Source organism: Python bivittatus, unplaced genomic scaffold (genome assembly GCF_059951505.1).
Source record: "Python bivittatus isolate LINGU-HERP-01145 unplaced genomic scaffold, Pbiv_v1 ctg000220_np1212, whole genome shotgun sequence".
NCBI classification, from domain to species: domain Eukaryota; kingdom Metazoa; phylum Chordata; class Lepidosauria; order Squamata; family Pythonidae; genus Python; species Python bivittatus.
Genome location: NW_028277048.1, coordinates 37,628,993 through 37,646,356, shown reverse-complemented (window position 1 = coordinate 37,646,356; position 17,364 = coordinate 37,628,993). Strand labels below are relative to the sequence as shown.

The window sequence follows — 17,364 nt, the reverse complement described above, 5'->3', positions numbered from 1 at the left end:
TCACACACTCATGAGGCACTCCAAAACATTCTTTTCACTCCATTCCAAGCAACTACCACATGTCCTTTCCTTTCATCCACTTTCCATTTATTCTATGGGGAGAGTACAAAAAGTACTAATTCTAAACAGTTTATCGTCTAAAATGTTCCACAGGGAACATGACAAGGAAGGGATGACATATTGGGCCAATGTGAGAATTGGTGTGCTTTGCAGAAGGCAGGGGTGGGCAACTGTACTACAGAGGATTCATATGGTCTTCACTTCCAAAAGCAAATGATGGCCCGATGATCAACATGGTCACTCAGCTGTATGGAAAAGGACTGCTGATTTTCTCTGCCATTAATGGCACGACACCGAGCAATCTAATTTCTGCCAGCCAACTGTTAATTTAATGGTAATAAGAAATCAACCAACTGTAACTGCTGGAAGAAAACCCCATTGCTTTCCCTTTCCTCTGCGTAATCTAAGACAGCAGTATAAGGGAGGGAGGAAGAGAGAGAGCCAAGGTGCCTGTGAGGAGCTGGGTGGTAGAGCTGTGAAAGTGTTTTGAATCTGAACTGTTTCAAATTTAAAACATCCTGCTTTGAGAAGAAAAGATCTGTTCTGAGTGCAAAACAGGCCGGCTTAAGCATTTCAAAAACGTTCCAAGTTTGAATCAGATCTGTTTCAAGTGCGAAACACGTTTTCTGAGCAAAAACCAAAACCAAAACCTAAACCAAAAAAAAAACCCCATAAAAAAATAAAATAAAAAATAAAATCCAAAATGCTCAAAACCACCACCACATCCTCAAACACCCTTGCCTAGCTGTTCTGCACTCAAAATGGGGTGTTACCCATTCAAGACAATTCAATTCAAATCCCTAGTATGTGAACATTTAGCTATGTATGGTATAATGGATACACATACACATATATTTGTGGCATTTCTGATATACTAAGATAGTTAAATGTATAGCCACTGGATTGCTCAGCCATGAAACTATTTTTGTGTAAAAAATATCCTAAAATCTGCCACTGGATCAGCTTTCAGCTTTGAGATACATTGGCATTTATATCCACTGTATCCATTTATGTAGGCATTATGTAAGACAATCCATATGCAGGTTTTCAATTCTGTTCCTTTATGAAATGCTTTTAAAATGGAAAGAACTGAACATATGAAACATCCTAGTACAAACTGCAGACACTGCAAAACAGATGGAAAAAAGGCACAGATAATTTGCTTGTCTATTTCAGGTACCTTCTTACAAACAGTTTTTAAAGCAGAACATAGACTTTCAGTCAAAGGATGCTTAAGCCACTGAAAGTTATAAATATTTGTAAATGAAGGAACTTGATAGCTTACAAGCCAAATAGCCTCTCAGAAAATTTACAAATTAGATAAATAGACCCTGCTATTTTTCAACTGTTCTGGATTTCAATTCCCATAATGTCCAGCTAGCCAGGAATTATGAAAGTTGAAACCCAGAACATTTGGAATCAGATTGGGGACAGATGAAATTCCCAGGTGATTCAACAGAGGACTGTCAACCTTGTTTCATTCCCATGACTTACAAATCAGTTTGTAAGCTAGTTTGAGAGACTGAGGCTAAAAGGCAAAGAAACTCTGGACTCAACAAGTTATGAAAATTTCCAGAAAAAATACTGTTTTGGATTAAAACTATTTTTCTGGTCAATCTTCAGTAGCAGTAATTAAGACAGTCTCGTTCTTTCCAAAGAAAGAGGTACCGTTTGGGGAGAAACATCCACTAATTCATACAACACTGATTCATTCAGAATATCCAACAAGCTCTGTTTTGGCATTCATCTTTACTACATATTAAATTTTTAATCTTCAGCACACATTTGGTTCTAAGTTAAGGAAATGCGTGCGTAGGGTGCTTCTGTGGCTTTTTCCTCACCTCAGCCTCCTGTTACTCTTAGAAGGCATCACTGTGTCGTGGGCTGGGGTTATTTGAACTATATGTGACAAGAAAGGGATATAACACATTTCCTCCAAAAATTTTATTTTCTTAGGACCCTACTGAAAGAATTGTGGGTAGCACCTTCTGACGAAGCAGATTGCAGTAGCTAAGGAGCATGCCAAAGAGTAAGTAAATCTTGCATTTGCACTCAGAGGCAGCTAATGAGAAGTATTCCATCTCGGTAATGTGCACTCTAACGGTATAGGGGATCAATGGTTTTGCTCAATGGCTTTAGGCTTGTTCAGAGGAGAGAAAGCCCCAAAAGATCTTTTCCCAAACTTATGAGATCTGCGGGCAAGAAAATTCCTGCATGCAAATATAGATGAAAATGGAAATGTGATTTACAGATGGTAACTCCTACTGAACTTCGGCAACTCATCTATATACTAGGATTATTTGTATCACTTAACAGAGTGATTAAGAAAAAACACGATTTCTAACAAATGGATTTTAGGCATTTCATACCCCTCTGCTCCCAACAGTTTGTCAGCAAGTTCAAGCAGGCACTGTACAGAACCAGATATCAAGTGTATTATAATTTCTGTTGATTTTTCTGAGGATAAAGTCTGGCAAAATTCCATTCTTCTTACAATTTTCCTGTTTTCTAAAAAATTACAGCTAATTTAACAGTGTAACCTTCTATCTTCCTTGGGAGAAGGGGAGGAAAAAAAGTCCAAAGCTTCTGAAAAACTAGGCTGTTAGGAAGACAGTGGAAATGCAGGGCTGTGAATGTCATTGTTAATTACTTAGCAATAGATTATATGGAAAAGCTACTTAGTTTGCGACTCCTATTCAACTATCCTTGAATGCCTCAGCCAATAAAAATGATTCATACTTGCCAGTTTTCCTCCTTTTATTTTTTAATGACTTCCCTGCTTCAGATGGGCTGTGCTTTTTAAATGCTGATGTGCATTTCTCCAACTGAAAAGTCTACAGAACAGTACCCAGCTATAGCTATGTTTATCTTCTGCTCATTAAACATTGATGCCAGCTTTGAATTACAGTCCCCACGTGGAATGTTGCTTTAAGGCTTCAGCATGGAAGTATGTTGTAGGAGATTACAGACCATAATATTATAGGAAGCATCCCTGGCAGTTCCTGCCTACTATTCTACAAAAAACAAGCAACACGGGCTTGGAGACTCTACATGGCAAGGCCCAACCATTTGATTAATACATCTCACATTTGATTAATACGTCTCTGTGTAATTCTGCACAGAGTCAATGACATGTAGTAAATTTTTTTATTAGTGGACAATCATGGAAGGATACAACGAGAATTTTTAACTAGAGGAGTAAATTCAGTTCTCCCAACCACCTAGGGAAAAGTTAGTTGGCTCTCCTTTCTACCATTATTACTTTATATTTTAAAGTTGTTTCATCCCAGAAGTGTACAACCTGAAATCACAAGACCACAGGTAGGTCTCCAGAGCAATGCCCAAAGTGCCATCAAAGGTTCCTGCTGAATGTTACTTTTTAATTAGATAAATGGACAAAACAATTAAAAGTATGTGTGTGGAAGTAATCATATTAAATGTAACTAACTAATTAATTAATTAGTCAATGTAATTTACAGTATTTTTAATCAACTTTAGTTTTCATCCTGACTCTGACCACATCTGGAGTGTGGCCTTCTGGCCAAAACACACACTGCTCTATTACATTACCACAAGTTACAATTTATTCCATTTTCAATACACATTAAAATTACAGCCATATAAAGCCAGAGGTATAGATTGATTACATACTTTGCAGCCAAAGATGGAGAAGCTCTATACAGACAGCAAAAACAAGACCAGGAGCTGACTGTGGCTCAGATCATGAGCTTCTTACTGCAAAATTTAGGCTTAAATTGAAGAATGTAGGGAAAACCACTAGACCACTCAGGTATGACTTAGATCATATTCCTTGTGAGTACACAGTGAAGGTGATGAATAGATTTAGAGGATTAGATTTGGTAGACAGAGTGCCTGAAGAACTATGGACGGAGGTCCGTAACATTGTACAGGAGGCAGCAACTAAAACCATCCCAAAGAAAAAGAAATGCAAGAAAGCAAAATGGCTGTCTGATGAGGCTTTACAAATAGCTGTGGAAAGAAGGAATGCGAAAAGCAAGGGTGAAAGGGAAAGATATAAGCAACTGAATGCAGATTTCCAGAGAATAGCAAGGAGAGATAAGAAAGCCTTCTTAAATGAACAATGCAAAGAAATTGAGGAAAACAATAGAATGGGGAAGACTAGAGATCTCTTCAAGAAAATTGGAGATATGAAAGGAACGTTTAGTGCAAAGATGGGCATGATAAAGGACAAAAAAGGCAGGGACCTAACAGAAGCAGAAGAGATTAAGAAGAGGTGGCAAGAATACACAGAAGAACTATACAAGAAAGATCTTAATGTCCCTGATGTCCACGCTGGTGTGATCGCTGACCTTGAGCCAGACATCCTAGAGAGTGAAGTCAAGTGGGCCTTAGGAAGCATTGCTAACAACAAAGCTAGTGGAGATGACAGTATTCCAGCTGAGTTATTTAAAATACTAAAAGACGATGGTGTTAAAGTGCTGCACTCAATATGCCAGCAAGTTTGGAAAACGCAACAGTGGCCACGGGATTGGAAAAGGTCAGTTTACGTTCCAATTCCAAAGAAGGGCAATGCCAAAGAATGCTCAAACTATCGCACAATTGCACTCATTTCACATGCTAGCAAGGTTATGCTCAAAATCCTACAAGCTAGGCTTCAGCAATACATGAACCGAGAACTACCGGATGTACAAGCTGGGTTTCGAAGAGGCAGAGGAACTAGAGATCAAATCGCCAACATTCGCTGGATCATGGAGAAAGCACGAGAGTTCCAGAAAAATATCTACTTCTGCTTCATTGACTATGCAAAAGCCTTTGATTGTGTGGATCACAACAAACTGTGGCAAATTCTTAAAGAGATGGGAGTACCAGACCACCTTACCTGTCTCCTGAGAAATCTGTATGCAGGCCAAGAAGCAACAGTTAGAACCAGTCACGGAACAACCGATTGGTTCAAAATAGGGAAAGGTGTACGACAAGGCTGTATACTGTCACCCTGCTTATTTAACCTATATGCAGAGTACATCATGAGAAATGCCAGGCTGGAAGAATCACAAGCCGGAATTAAGATTGCAGGGAGAATCATCAACAACCTCAGATATGCAGACGATACCACCCTAATGGCAGAAAGTGAAGAAGAACTAAAGAGCCTCTTGATGAGGGTGAAAGAGGAGAGTGCGAAAGCTGGTTTGAAACTCAACATTAAAAAAACTAAGATCATGGCATCTGGACCCATCAATTCCTGGCAAATAGAAGGGGTAGAAATGGAAGCAGTAACAGACTTCATTTATTTGGGCTCCAAGATCACCGCAGATGGAGACTGCAGCCATGAAATTAAAAGACGCTTGCTCCTTGGGAGGAAAGCTATGGCAAGCCTAGATAGCATATTAAAAAGCAGAGACGTCACCTTGCCGACAAAGATCCGCATAGTCAAAGCTATGGTTTTTCCAGTAGTAATGTATGGCTGTGAGAGCTGGACCATAAAGAAGGCGGAGCGCCGAAGAATTGATGCCTTTGAACTGTGGTGCTGGAGAAGACTCTTGAGAGTCCCCTGGACTGCTAGGAGGTCAAACCAGTCAATCTTAAAGGAAATCAACCATGATTGCTCATTGGAAGGATCAATAATGAAGCTCAAGCTCAGATACTTTGGTCACCTAATGCGAAGAGAGGACTCTTTGGAAAAGACCCTGATGCTGGGAAAGATTGAAGGCAAAAGGAGAAGAGGACGGCAGAGGATGAGATGGTTAGATAGCATCACTGAAGCAATGAGCATGAAACTGAGCAAACTCAGGGAGGCAGTGAAGGACCGGAAGGCCTGGCGCAGTATGGTTCATGGGGTCACGGAGAGTCGGACACGACTTAACGACTAAACAACAACAACAACAAATAGATTAAAGACAGGATTGTATACAGAGAATTGCATCTATTTTGAGGTCACCGCATTAGTTACCAGTAGGCTTTCTGACCCAATTCAAAGGCCTGGCCATTACTTATAAATCCCACTATATACAATATTAATATTGTAATATTATTAATATTATCTAATAGTATTGCCCCCTTTGGCGGAAACAACCTCAGGTAGGCATTTCTTATAACTGTCTATCAGTCTCTAACATGACCGGGGGGAAATTCTTCCCACTCCTCCATGCAGATTTTTTTTCAGCTATGCAGTGTTTTAGGGGGTTCTTGCATGCACAGCCCATTTTAAACTACTCCACAGAATCTTGATAAGATTAGATCCAGGCATTAGAATGACTTGGCCATTCCGGAACCCTCCATTTCTTTTTTATTTTTCCCAGCCATTCCTTGTTTAGGGTCATTGTCATGTAGCAATGTCTACTTTCAGCTGAGCTTCAATCTTCTGACAGATGGTCTCACATTATTCTCAAGCATCTTCTGGTGCAATGAAGAATTCATAGTGGATTCTATGAAGATGAGTTGCCCAGGCCCTAATGCAGCAAAGCAGCCCCAAACTACAACATTTCCATCACCAAGCTTTGCAGTTGGCGTCAGGTTCTTCTGGTGAAACACTGTCTTTAGTTTTTGCCAAACATGTCTTCTGGTACTGTGGCCAAATAACCCTATCTTTGCCTTGTCTGTCAAGAGCACATTGTTTCAGAAGTCCTGGCCTTGGCCTGGGTTTTCACGAGTAAACTTTAGCCTTGCCCTTATGTTTTTTTCTGGACAGCAAAGGTTTCCTCCTGGCACACGTCCCATGCAGATCTTATTTGCTGCAGTTTCTTTCTAATGGCAGACTCATGCACTTTGGCATCAATAGTAGCAAGAGCTACCTGTGGGTCACTTGATGAAATGCTGGGGTTCGTGGAGACTTCTTTCAGCGTCTTGTGTTTTGCTCTCTGGGTGAACTTGCTGGGACAGCCTGGCCTGGGCAAGTTGGCAGTTGTTTGAAATCTTCTCCACTTGGGGTTCATCTTCCGGACAGTGGAATGATTGGTGTCCAATTATTTGGCAATCCTTTCAAATCCCTTCCCAGATTCATAGGCATCTATAACCTTCATTCTGAAGGCCTCAGAGAGCTCTTTCGATCTAAGTGTGGTGATACCACACACTTCAACAACAAAGAGCAAATCGAACTAAATGTCTGAGGTTCCAATAAGACAGGTTCCTCACGGAACCTTTCTGACGATGTTCTAATCATTTGTACCTGATTCTAATTTTAGGTATTTGAGATAGTAATAAATGTAGGGGTGTACTTTTTCTACATGCAAAATGTGCATTTATGTTTATTTAAATTACACAATGGACTACAAAATATAAATGGTACATGATATTTGTTATATCCCTTTTATCTATCAGTATTGTTGAAATGAAGGTCAGATATCTATACCTTGAAATATGTTGAAAAAGTCAAAAGTTTCAGTGGAGTGTATTTACTTTTTCATGTAACTATACTCACAAAGCCCTTCATGATATCTGATATCTTCAGATCACTTTGTATAAAAGGATTCCATACTCAATTACCCTCTCTTTGCCTCAAAGTATTTTTTATGAAATTACAGTACAATTTATAAGGCCTTGGGAAAATATGTGGCAAAGGGTTCTGAATGGAGCATAGAAAGGCAAGACTGAATCATATACCTAGACTGCAGAAATCCAGGTGACCCCTAGATGGGAGCAAAACATTAATATTTCTGTATCTCTTTGCTGCCATCTAATGGTTACCTGGATATGTGCAACCCAGATATAATAGTCCTACACTCGATTTTAAATAGGTTGAAGAGTAAGCATGAACCGAAAAACCTTGTGATTCTCATCTCCACAGAGTAAGTAAACATTATTAGCAGTCAATAATGAGCTCAAAAAACAAAAGGAAAATAAATTGTGACAGCAAGTTAAAAAGCAAGGCATTGCTTAAAATCAGAAGTTTCAAGTCCATGGAGCTGGAGTAATTTTAAGAGAGGATTCATGTCCGAATATAAGTTTCAATTTTGGTTACACCAGCCTTATGGGCAAGACTCCCCACTGATGTTTCTAAGCACATGGAAAGCAGAAAACAAGACAGAGCTAATGTACAGCATAATATGTATAACTTCACTCAGAATGGTGGTTGTGTTGGTTGTTTTTGCTATTCATTTAAAAGTCAAAGTACCAGATGTCCAGTTATTGGTATTCAACTGCTTATACTATGCAGTTGCAATCAAGGTACCCTAGGGATCTAAAAAGCACTTAGGTATTTTATTACTCTGCTTCCTCCCCATCTTACTTGTTCAAAGTTTATAAGTTTATCTGATTCCATGGAGAAGGTTTTGCAGTTTTTAATCAGCCTGAAGCTCTGGAAATCACGTGCCTCTGTTCTGGGGAAGGAAGCAAGTCATGGGAAGAGCATGCTGGTTTAATCATTATGTTTATTTCTAGATACAGATAGTTCTATTCAGCAAAGAGAATAAGGGGGAAAACCCCTCCTCCACATTTGGAGGCTCAGATCACTCTCAAACAATTAAGGACTAAAATCCTTGGGAGTCCCTGGAACAACTAACTGAATGAACTAATTGAGAAGAGTGTTTATAGAAGAGTAACCAGTAGAATTCAATGGAAGCCCACCGGAAAACACATGGAAGGAAACACATATCAAGCAGATATATGGATGTCATTTCCTCTGTGTTTCTGCTAAGGATGCCCGGATACAGCGTGCCTACTTCTAACATTGCAATTTCCTGAAAAGATGGAAAACCAATCAGAACCAAGAAATTAGCAAACAAAAGGCACAAGTAACTTGATTGGCCTAGTTTACTCACTGTGCTAAACTATCCTGTAATTTATTTGATTTTGATTTAAGATGTTGTCTGAACTCTGCCATACTGGTTCATGTGCACAACTCTTATTTTTTACAGGGTTTATAGGCTGGTCCAGTGAGAATTAACTCTGAGCAGTTAACATGTAAATTTGGTCACTGTGGTTGCTCAGTAAACATAGTTTGAAGAATCCGTGGCTTAGTGCAATGTATGAAGCCAGCTACTGTTTGAAAGTCTCAAATAGATTAAATTCATTTGAAGCATTGCAAGAATGCAAGGTGAATTTAGGGCATATCTATTACCAGTATTGATGCAAAGATGTGGTTAATGTTAAAAACCCAGAGCTGCTTGGAACAGGGCAACATAGAAATGATGTAATTAAAAATAAAAGATTCAGTGATGTAGAAAAAGAGTATTTTCTCTAATACATAGATGTTTAACGTTTCGGCTCTTCTTCAGCTTGCATAGGCACCTTTAAAAAAAGTGGTTATTCCTCATGGTGATGTACAAAAGAGCAAATGTCAGACAGAACATCAAAAACTCAGCTTTCCATGAGACTGGACAGTTCTTGCCACATTATGTAACTCCACAAAAGTCATACCAACCTTCCCCAACCTGGAGCCCTCCACATGTTTGACTACAACTCCCATCAACCCTAGCCAGACCTATTATTTTGCTAATTAGAGATTATGGATATAGTAGCCAAACATATCCAGAAGACATTCTCTTTACATTGATTGCAGCTACTTCCAAAGTACATCACAGTTCCATGACTCTTTCATCCTGGAATTCTGCATTCTGCTTTACTATAAGATAATATGACACTCCAGACAAGAAATTGCACTGAGTAGCTGGTTAGTGTTCGTCTAGAGCAGCCAACACAGATGCATACATGCCCTCCAAAAATAGGGAAGGAATACAAATCAGGTCAAAAATAGGGAACAGAAACACCCTCATTAAGTTCAGTGACCTATAACAAATGAACTTCTTTTGGCTACCTTTCATCACTTGTTTGCTTTCAGGAAAGTTGCAAAAGTGGTTTAGCAGAACAAGGCTGTCTGGGGGTTGAGGGGGGAAACTGGGCAACTGTCTTATTTCTATTGGATCATTCTTCCTAGCTATTAGCTTTTGGTGTAGCCTTTAGATGGATTAAATGCCTTTTGGCAATATATAACTTGGGTGGTTTATCAGTGACAAATCAGGAAGGCATAGGGACATCAATTTACAGGTTGCTGGGTAAATATAAGATCAGTTGGCCAATGTTTCATATTTAAACTGGCCCCATACAAAGGAAGTAATGCAATATTTTCTTCATTTGACAGGGGAAACAGAATATTATCAAGATGCACTGGAAGGTGTTGTTTGCATTTGCACACACTTGGGCCTTGATCCACAGCTTAGAAAGCAACATTTGATCCCATCTCTGTATGTAAGTTAGGAGTAGAAATGGTCCTGTCAATAAGATGGTAAAATATTCCTTGACCTTTCAGGGCCCGTAATGTAACATTTGACAATCTTCTTTTCCCTCATACTTCTATCCAGATCAAAACAGACTGAAGTTGTCCATTTCTAAGTTTAACTGCTATGAATGTCCAGGTGCAAAATAAGACCAGGTCCTATTTATATGAACAATTCTGTGATATAGCTGTGCCCTGGTTTAACCACTGAGCTTTCCCAGAGGATTGATGGAGTCACTTGCCTATTTTCATATCTTATTTTAAACTGATCATGAGGTTAAGATTTCCTATCATGTGCAACATCTATTACTATATCATTCAGAAGGATAGTAAAAGAGATCTCACGTAGGCAGGAAACTTTTAGATGATGATATTCTAATCCAGGAGATAAGGATGTAATCTTTCTTTTTCCTGAGACTCCCAGTTTCATTGTCCTCTAATTCAGAGTCTACAGGCAAATCTCATGTGACCCTTGGAAATCAATTGTGTCATCCCTGTGGAAGTAAGAGTAAAACAGACTCCTCCATTGTTTGGTTTCCTTTGGCCCCCTGGAATTTGCCACAAGGGAGATGAGTATGGAGCACAAAAGTCTTCTCAGTAATATTAAAGCAAAGTCTAGAATTACCTACTAAGCTTTGAGGCACCTGCAAATGGCTTTACTATGCCTTCTTCTCTGAGCAAGGCATGGAAGTGCAACCAGTGACTCTACCCTTTATATGGGTAGCATGAGGAAAAAGAGGATTAGTCTGCTGAATGCTCAAGGTACCCATTGAAACTGTAAGATCTGGGTGCCCTTCTCCTTGTGAAACAACCAAATTTACTGGTGACAGAAATATAATGGATTAAGGGGAGTGTGAGTTGGTTACGCAGATGAGGCAAAATAGAGCAATTTTCCATGCATATATATCATTTTCCTACTCCTACACAAGAAACTAGAGAGACTTATGGAAAGGTGGCGTGACTTGGTCTTTTCACAGAAAGGGTGCATACAGTGAATAACTCTCAAGCATCAGAAACTAATCTGATATTTTAATATCTATGGTCTATTTTGTATTTCAAGTAAATACTGACAGGTAAGGTAATCAAGAACCTTGCCAACAGAGATACAGTGAGGTAAGCCACTATTATCATCTCATCTCAGAATCACAAAGGCAGTTTCTCTGAAAGCACTGAGAGGTTGTGGTGAATTGATTATCATCATTGTCAAGTACATAAATGGATGAACTCATATTTCAGTTCAGATGCCCAAGACATTAAATATTATTTCTTGGACCACACACTTTTTGGTGATCAAAACTTGTGGCCTGTACAAGTTATTTCTCTGAAAAGCATCCTCACAATTTTTTTTTTTTAAAAAACAGCATTAAGTACAAATTAAAATACAAGGCAGTTAGCGTATCTATAGCCTATGGAACAACAACTGCTAGATGCAGAAAGTAGATTCAGAAGAGGTGGCACATTGCTAACATCTGGTAGATAATGGAAAAGGCAAGGGGGGGGATCCAAAAAGAAGTGTATTTATTGCTTTATTTGCTTTTGACTGTGTAGATCACAAGATATCATTGATGGCTCTTAAAAACAGGATGGTACTGAGTCATCACATCTGCCTATTGAAGAACATACAGGATGATTAGGAAGCAATAGAAGAGAATATGGAGCAAATAAATGTTTCCAAATTGGGAAAGGAATGGACTGACATTGTTTAGTGTCCCCTTATATTCTGTATATAAGTGAAATAAATGTCATAAAAATACTGAAGAAGAAGAAACAGAATTTCAAATTATAATTGCAGGGAGAAACTTCAATAGCATCAGGTATGTTGGTGATACCACTTTGATGTCCAGACATGAGAAACCTAAGGACTCTTTTGTTAAAGGGGAAAGAAGAGAGTACAAAAGTCAGTCCCCTTCTCAATATTAAAAGAAGTAAGATTATTACAAAGCCAACCCCATACAAATAGGCACAGAAGTAGAATAAGGAACAGACTTTATCTTTCTAGCTCAAAAATCTATGGGGATAATGACTGTGGCCATGAAATAAAGAGGCATCTGCTGCTAGGGAGAGAGAGTATGATAGATCTACTCAAAAGATTAAAGTGAGGAGACATTGCACTGTCAACAAAGACATGCATTATCAAGACCCTAATTGAAAGCTGGACCACTAGAAAGGCTAAATGGAAAAAAAAATTGTTTTTGAATTATGTGGTTGGAGAAAAAAAGTTAAGAATACCTTGGAAAGCAGTGACAAATCATGAAATACTAGATACCAAACAAACAACGAAGCAAAAGCTTAAGTAACTTCGACACATAAGGCAAAGGCATGAATCACTGGAGACGAACCTTCAAAAACAGACCAACTGAAGACAAGGTGGTTAGGTATTCACCAATGATAAAAGCATGAGCTCACAAGAACTCAAAGAAGCGATTACTGACAGAAAATCTTGCCCAAAAGATGTTCATCAGATCATTAGAAATCAGAAAAGACTGAACAATAGCAAATGAATGACCTGATAGCTAGTTTTCCCCCAGAAAATAATGGAACAAATGTTTACTTCATCTGAAACACAGTAAATTTTTGTTCGGTCTCTCTTACACTAGCCAGACCTATATTATGGCTACATGTAGTGAGATTTCCTCTCCTTTCTCTGCACTGAGGCCATAGCATGTGTTGTAAAAGGCCAGGAAAGTAGAGTAGGCTATGGGAAACTCACCACACAATGATACTATCACATTTTTTTCCCTTTCAAAATATAAACTGGTGCTTCGGGTGAGGAAGGAAGGAGAAGCGAAGCTACTTGCTTACACAATGCACAATTATAGCATATAATATGCTATGAACTTTCACTCTCCCAATATCCATCTTTCCTAGCATACTAGAAAAAAATAAATAGCAGAAAGGCTACGGCTACAGCACTCAGTAGCCCATTTTGCAATAACTTCAACTCCACGGCAGCCTGGGTATGTTCCCTTGGACACAGCATTTATACTCTCACAAATTTTTCATTCATATACTACCATACAAGCAAAACAGTATGAAAACTCAGTGGGCTCTCTTTATAGCATTTAGAATAGTAGAAAGACCAACTCTTCCTATGGACCCACTGTTTAACTGAATGTTGTACTTTTTGAGAAGAACCAGCCCTCAGAATACTAAAGCTCTTGAATTACAACTTTTTGTACAGGACTCATTTACAAACTGTCAGTGAAGGAAGCTTTCAAAACTTTCCCACACTCTCATTACAGATCAGACTGAAGGAACTCACCAGCAGATGAGAGCGGCTATCACAGCAGTCCAAGTGATGCAACAAGAATTGGGCTTCTTAGTCTCCGACTCCTCCTCCCTCTTGCAGCAAGACAGGCAGATGAGATAGATCCCAAGGAAAACCAGGTTGAGACCCAAGAAGAGAACTCCAGTCAGGGCCAAGAGGATCAAGGACTACGAGACAGGAGGAAAGAAGGGGAGAGATGTCTGTTAAGCCTTTGTTTATGGCTTAAAAAACAAGTAAAACAATTTCATGCCATCAGTCAAAACACACATTTAAGGCTGGAACCAGAATTACCAGCCCTAATGCTAATCCCTAACTTTGTTCTTACCATAATTTCAGAACTGAATACTTGCTTTTTATCATCAGTTGACTCTTGTAAAAGAATTGCAAAATGGATAGAAAGATTCAACCCAATGAACTTCTTGTACACCACAGTATTCAAAGTTAGTTTAAAACTACCCTTTGTAGAATGAACAACTTTAGAAGTTCACTCAGATTTTGTCTTGCTTAAGCTAGTTTTCTGTAAAGCAAAGAAACAGAAAAGGTGTCAAATGTGTTAAGATCTATTTTCATACATATGCCAACACGAACAGTTTGTACCTCTTCAATCAAGAGTCAGCAAGAAGTACTGACATTAACTCCAAACATGCATCTCAGCAGAAATATTCTCACCTGGTAGTCCGAATTAGTTATTACTTCAACCATGGGGGAATTATTCTTTTAGCACGTGCAGTTGCTCCAGTGTACTGTGACAGTCTGTCATACAGAGATATAGGAAGGTTTCCTGGGAAAAGAACTGGGGAGAATAGGGAAGGGATAACGTCTCCAATGTTCTTCTCTGAGAGGTATAAATATCTGGGAAAAAATAGGGAATTCTTTTTTTTTTCCTGGTCTAAACAACCTTTTCTAACCAATAGTTTGGAGATAATGGCCTGAGCTGGAATGTAAGTACCTACAAATCATCTCATTTCCATTATTATTTCTTTTCGATTTACTCTGTAGTCATATTCAGTTTACTCCTAATTTATCCACTAAGTCCACTGACTGTAATTAAGGGCAACATCCATGCCCAATTTTTCTCTTCCACCTAGAAGTAACCCAAGAAAGGCAGCTCAGTGCCACAGAAGGGAACAAACCCTTGAACAGCACAGAAGAATTAAACTTGGCAATTGCAAACCAAATTGTTAAGTTCTGCTATAGCATCCACTTAAACAGCTATTTATTTACTCTATCAAATGTATAGTTCTCTAGCAGTTAAACAAACAAGACAAAGTAAAACTCATGGAATCCAAATAAGAATCTCTACAAACTTGGAAGGTCAGGAAGTTAAAAACGATCCTGCTGTTACATGCAGGCAGTGTTGATTTTTTTCAAGAATAAGTAACAAATATTCTTTGAGACGACCTATCTCTGAACTGGTCATAAATGTTGCTCATATTGCAGACCTTAAGGCCCATTACTTTTACAAATAGGCATGTGTGATAAACACAAATTATAGATATTGGAGATAGAGATATTATCAAAATATGCACTGAAGCATCCAATTCATTGTGTGAAGAACTAGTGATTTGCCTCTGAGAAGAATAAACACAATCCTTATTTTCAATGGTTACTCGTCTTGCAAATAAAGTTACAAATGTTAGTAGCAACTACCGTCACCCAACTGTATCACTTGTGTGTGACATGAGGGGTTAAAAGGAAAAAAAAAAAAATTAAGAATCACCATCTGTTTTCCAAAATCACAAGAACGAGTCTTACTTGCCATGTACAAGCAACTAAACGGCCCTTTACAAGCTTTATGTACCTAAACAGAAGTGCCATTCTCCTGTAAGAGGTAATTATGCCTCAAACAACTTTAACATTAATAGTTGCACAAATGCAGGCTATTTCAAGGCCCTTTTCAGGCTGGCAGTAATACAACTGTCTGTTTACTGATTTTTAAAAATGTTTTCCAACACATCATCCAGTTAACTCTGCAATGTAGAAGTGGTTTTACTTTTGCTGGCAGCAAGCACACTGCATTTAGAATGCCTGAAGCCAGCCAAACTCTATGTGAAAGATGGAACTCTCTCAGCACATGAAAAAAATTTTTTGGTTACAAACCATTCTTCATTTGTAGGATTGCAAATTGGCCATAATAAACATTAAGAAAGGCACAGTGCTAAAATCCAAATGAAATCCCTAATTAAGCAGGAAAAAAGCGTAGGATGGCTATTTGCTGCAAGGTCTGAAACTACTGCCTAAACTTCTTTAAAACTTTGTTAAAAGCAGCAGCAGCAAACTCCCCCCCCCAAAAAAACACAAAAGCTTAATTTCCTCCAATGGTCAGGTATGTAAATCAAGTGATTTCTCGCTAACCACATGACTGAGGAAAGACTATAATTCCTGGAGGGTGCGGAATTTAGTATAAGATACTCTTATGAAATTGCTTATGGTATTTTCTTCTAAGCTAAATCATCAGTGCCAGTCTTCAAGAAACATCTGGCAGGGATACAAGGGGATGGAGCTGGAAGGAAGAAAACAGAGAATGGAGGAAAAGTTTTTAAATGGGAGTATATGCAAGCTGAGCTATCAAATGGACAAGACACAACTCTGTATCTTACCTGAGTGTCAAACACTTAGAAATATATCCCTTATTTAGCAAATTCTAAGCAATAATTATTTACAGCTAAGCTTTTATTTCTTGATTAGGGGAGAACCATAAGATCTGCCTTGTCATGTAAAAGGGAGACACATTTGTAGTGTAGAAATAATGGCCAGGAATTGAACAATTCATACTTTGTACCTCTCCCTGCCACCACTTTTTCCTAAAGACATCAGAAATACCGTAAAAAGAAGAAAATATAAGGCTTGGGGAAGCATTTGGGAAAGAATGGGCAGTCAGAGGATGCTTTAACCTTCTCAACTGTCCCTGAAAATGCTACCCACTGAGCACTACTGTTTACTTCAAAAAGTTTGGAAAATGCATGCACTTCACTCTTAGTGCACATGGATGTGGATACGCTCTCACTGCAGAGTTGGACATCCCATAAGGGAATGATGGCATTAATATTATCATATGCACATACACATGTACATTTCTTTGCAGCCTGTGCACTTTCCATCCCAGGAGGTAAGACAGGAATCGTAAGAATCCTAAAATGTATGAGTTGGAAGAAACATATTGGTCATTTCTCCCAACCTCTTCTTCAAGGCAGGACTCCATTAATCTCTGACAGGGGGCAATTCAGACTATCGGAAACTCTCCAGCAAGCGGGAGCCCAACATGGTTTAGGCAACCTATTCCACTACTCAACAGTTCTCTCCACCAGATTATTCCTTACGTTTAGGGTGACTCTCACCCAGGTGCAGCTGACAGTTTTGATTTATTGAGTCATATTCTGCAGAATATGTATGGCTGTGAGAGCTGGACCATAAAGAAGGCCGAGCGCCGAAGAATTGATGCCTTTGAACTGTGGTGCTGGAGAAGACTCTTAAGAGTCCCCTGGACTGCTAGGAGGTCAAACCAGTCAATCTTAAAGGAAATCAGCCCTGATTGCTCATTGGAAGGATCGATAATGAAGCTCAAGCTCAGATATTTTGGCCACCTAATGCGAAGAGAGATCTCTTTGGAGAAGACCCTGATGCTGGGAAAGATTGAAGGCAAAAGGAGAAGAGGACGGCAGAGGATGAGATGGTTAGATAGCATCACTGAAGCAATGAGCATGAAACTGAGCAAACTCAGGGAGGCAGTGAAGGACAGGAAGGCCTGGCGCAATATGGTTCATGGGGTCACAAAGAGTCGGACACGACTTAACGACTAAACAACAACATTCTGCAGAGCTTCAGCTCCCATCAGGTGCCTTCCTTT

At 39.0% G+C, this 17,364-nt stretch overlaps 1 protein-coding gene across 3 annotated transcripts in view; it reads right to left on the bottom strand.

The window, feature by feature from the left end:
• TTYH2 (tweety family member 2) overlaps window positions 1-17,364 on the bottom strand; it is a 69,641-nt gene that overhangs the window by 29,966 nt on the left and 22,311 nt on the right. For all 3 annotated transcript variants that reach the window (XM_007419867.4, XM_088138353.1, XM_088138352.1), the window contains exon 2: window positions 13,512-13,684. In XM_007419867.4, coding sequence (XP_007419929.1) covers window positions 13,512-13,684 — 173 coding nt within the window. The remainder of the gene's footprint in view (window positions 1-13,511; window positions 13,685-17,364) is intronic.